General features: G+C 39.7%; 1 protein-coding gene across 1 annotated transcript; it reads right to left on the reverse strand.

The window, feature by feature from the left end:
- Positions 1-220: 220 nt before the first annotated feature.
- On the reverse strand, positions 221-1,748 carry LOC132168946 (uncharacterized). Its single transcript, XM_059580044.1, has 2 exons — positions 470-1,748; positions 221-375 (listed from the first exon to the last, which is right to left on the reverse strand). Exons 1-2 carry the CDS (start codon positions 1,746-1,748, stop codon positions 221-223), a joined length of 1,434 nt encoding a protein of 477 aa, XP_059436027.1.
- Positions 1,749-2,179: the final 431 nt, after the last annotated feature.

Here is a 2,179-nt window from a genome sequence, read left to right on the forward strand (position 1 = left end):
CATAGCCACACGGGGCAGGTGGACCAACATAAGTACATAATATGACGATTGTCTTTAATTTCTACAAACACGTATGACATTTGGATTGAAATTACACATGCTAGCTAGGTGCAATCAAAGACGGAGCTAATGCAAGAGTCACCATAGTATGATAAAGACGGAGCTAATGCAAGAATCACCATAGTATGATGGTTGAAATCATGAATAATCGGGACCTGATTTACAACATGCCAACGACATCGAATATATAGGTTCCAAGAATGCATTTGGAATGAGCGGGAAAATTTAGCTCTTCACAGTAGTAGAACCAATGCTTTGGATTTCGTTCTTTTTCACAAATATCGCAATAATATTCCCCATCAGAACCATCCTCAGCTTTATAACATAGTTTGAAGGGCTGTTCAAAGTATCGGTACTTCACAGTATGCGGCAATGTAGCACATATTACATCCACAGTGAATTAATTTACAATCAGCACACCTGAATACTCCTCCTTTTGCATTATAATCACAACAACTGCACTTCTCATTATAGGATGCCCTTGATAGAATAAGTTGATGCTCGTGACTGTCATGGGTTATGATGTCTGAGATCAAACTACATTTGACATCTGCATCGAATTCACATTTCACACAACGGTACGTGAAGCCATCACACTCACGACCACAAACATTACAAATGAAGTCGCCATAAGTTGCCTTTCTGAGGAGGGTGAGGAGGTGGGGGTGAAGTGGGTGTTGCTTTTTTTTGGGTAATGCAATACAAGATTTGTGAAGAAAAAATCTGCATTGAGCACAACTGTAAAACGGAGGGAATATTAGATGCCTACACCCATTGCATTTTTCGTTGTACTGAAGTTGATCATAAGTAAGCTTTAAGTCATGTTGATGACTAAAATGATTGATTTCCTCATCAATTTCAATTTTATCCTCTCCTATCTTCTTCTTCTTGACAACATAAGCTAATGCGTCCATGGATTCATCCAGTTTTGAATCTTCGTTTTTAAGCATACCTGTTAACTCGAGAGGCTGCTTATCTTTAAATTCCAACATAAATGTTTCATCTGTGTATCCCTCGCATGTAGCACAATCAAGGTGGGCAATGAAATTGCATTTTGAGCAATAATAAACTTTTTCAGTGTCTACCTTTTTAACACAGATACGACAAATTCGACGGTGGGATTGATTTAGCTGAGAAGAGTGGGTGAGGTTTAGAGCGTGGTGGTGACTTGTATTTTTGACAATCAATGGTAAGGCAGCACATTTAAGGTGGACCATGAGTGGGCATGTGACATCGATACATAAGTAGGACATGTCTTTATCTTCTTTACCACATGCATCGCAGGTGAACGAGACTGATTTCCGCAGCAGCTTCAGTGGGTGGTCGTGAAATTCAGCTTTTACGGTGAACGGATAAGAAGCGCATTTAAGATGAAGGTTAAAATTACAGTGAAAACAATGGTAAGTGTAGCCCCGTAGTATTTTTTTACTGCAGAAATAGGATTGCTTGCTTCTAATTGAGAGGAGCATTATAAGAGGATGCTGCGGGTGCAATGGGTGCTGCAACTTGCGGGGTTGTTCGCCACATGATTTGTGAAGGAAGAAGTCGCACCTTTTGCAATTGTAACTAATACCCAATATTCCTTCGCCGCACCCCTTACAATAAGGTACGGAATATGGATAATTAATAATGCCCCGGAAAAGATTCAACTTCAACGGATGGGAGTGGAAGAAATGCTGACGCTCCATGTGTCCCTCTCCGTTGCACTCAAAACTAATATTCCTAATCATACGAGAGAAATTTTGAATTAGCAAAATCACAGGAGTTGAAAATGGTGCGTTTTGCGGGTGTTGTTTTATGGGTCCGAGAAAGCATCTTTTGTCTGTTATAATGAAATTTTTAGATGATTCTCTCCTAAACTTACCCTAAGAGATCCGGATGGGTTGCGGATGTTCAGCTTCTGCTAGTTGTTCCTTTCTCTCTCTCTCTTCAACTATGCCCTACACCAAAACGGGACGATTATCTTCAAAATAAAACGGGCACAAGTACCTACGCTTAACAAAAAAAAAAAAAAAAGAAAAGAAAAAGGGAGCCAAGCAATCTTCGAGTTTAGTGAACGATCCAATGCACACAAATGCATCACAATTTTAAGTAAAAAAACAACTAAACGAGACTCGGA

This window comes from Corylus avellana, chromosome ca2 (genome assembly GCF_901000735.1).
Source record: "Corylus avellana chromosome ca2, CavTom2PMs-1.0".
NCBI lineage: Eukaryota > Viridiplantae > Streptophyta > Magnoliopsida > Fagales > Betulaceae > Corylus > Corylus avellana.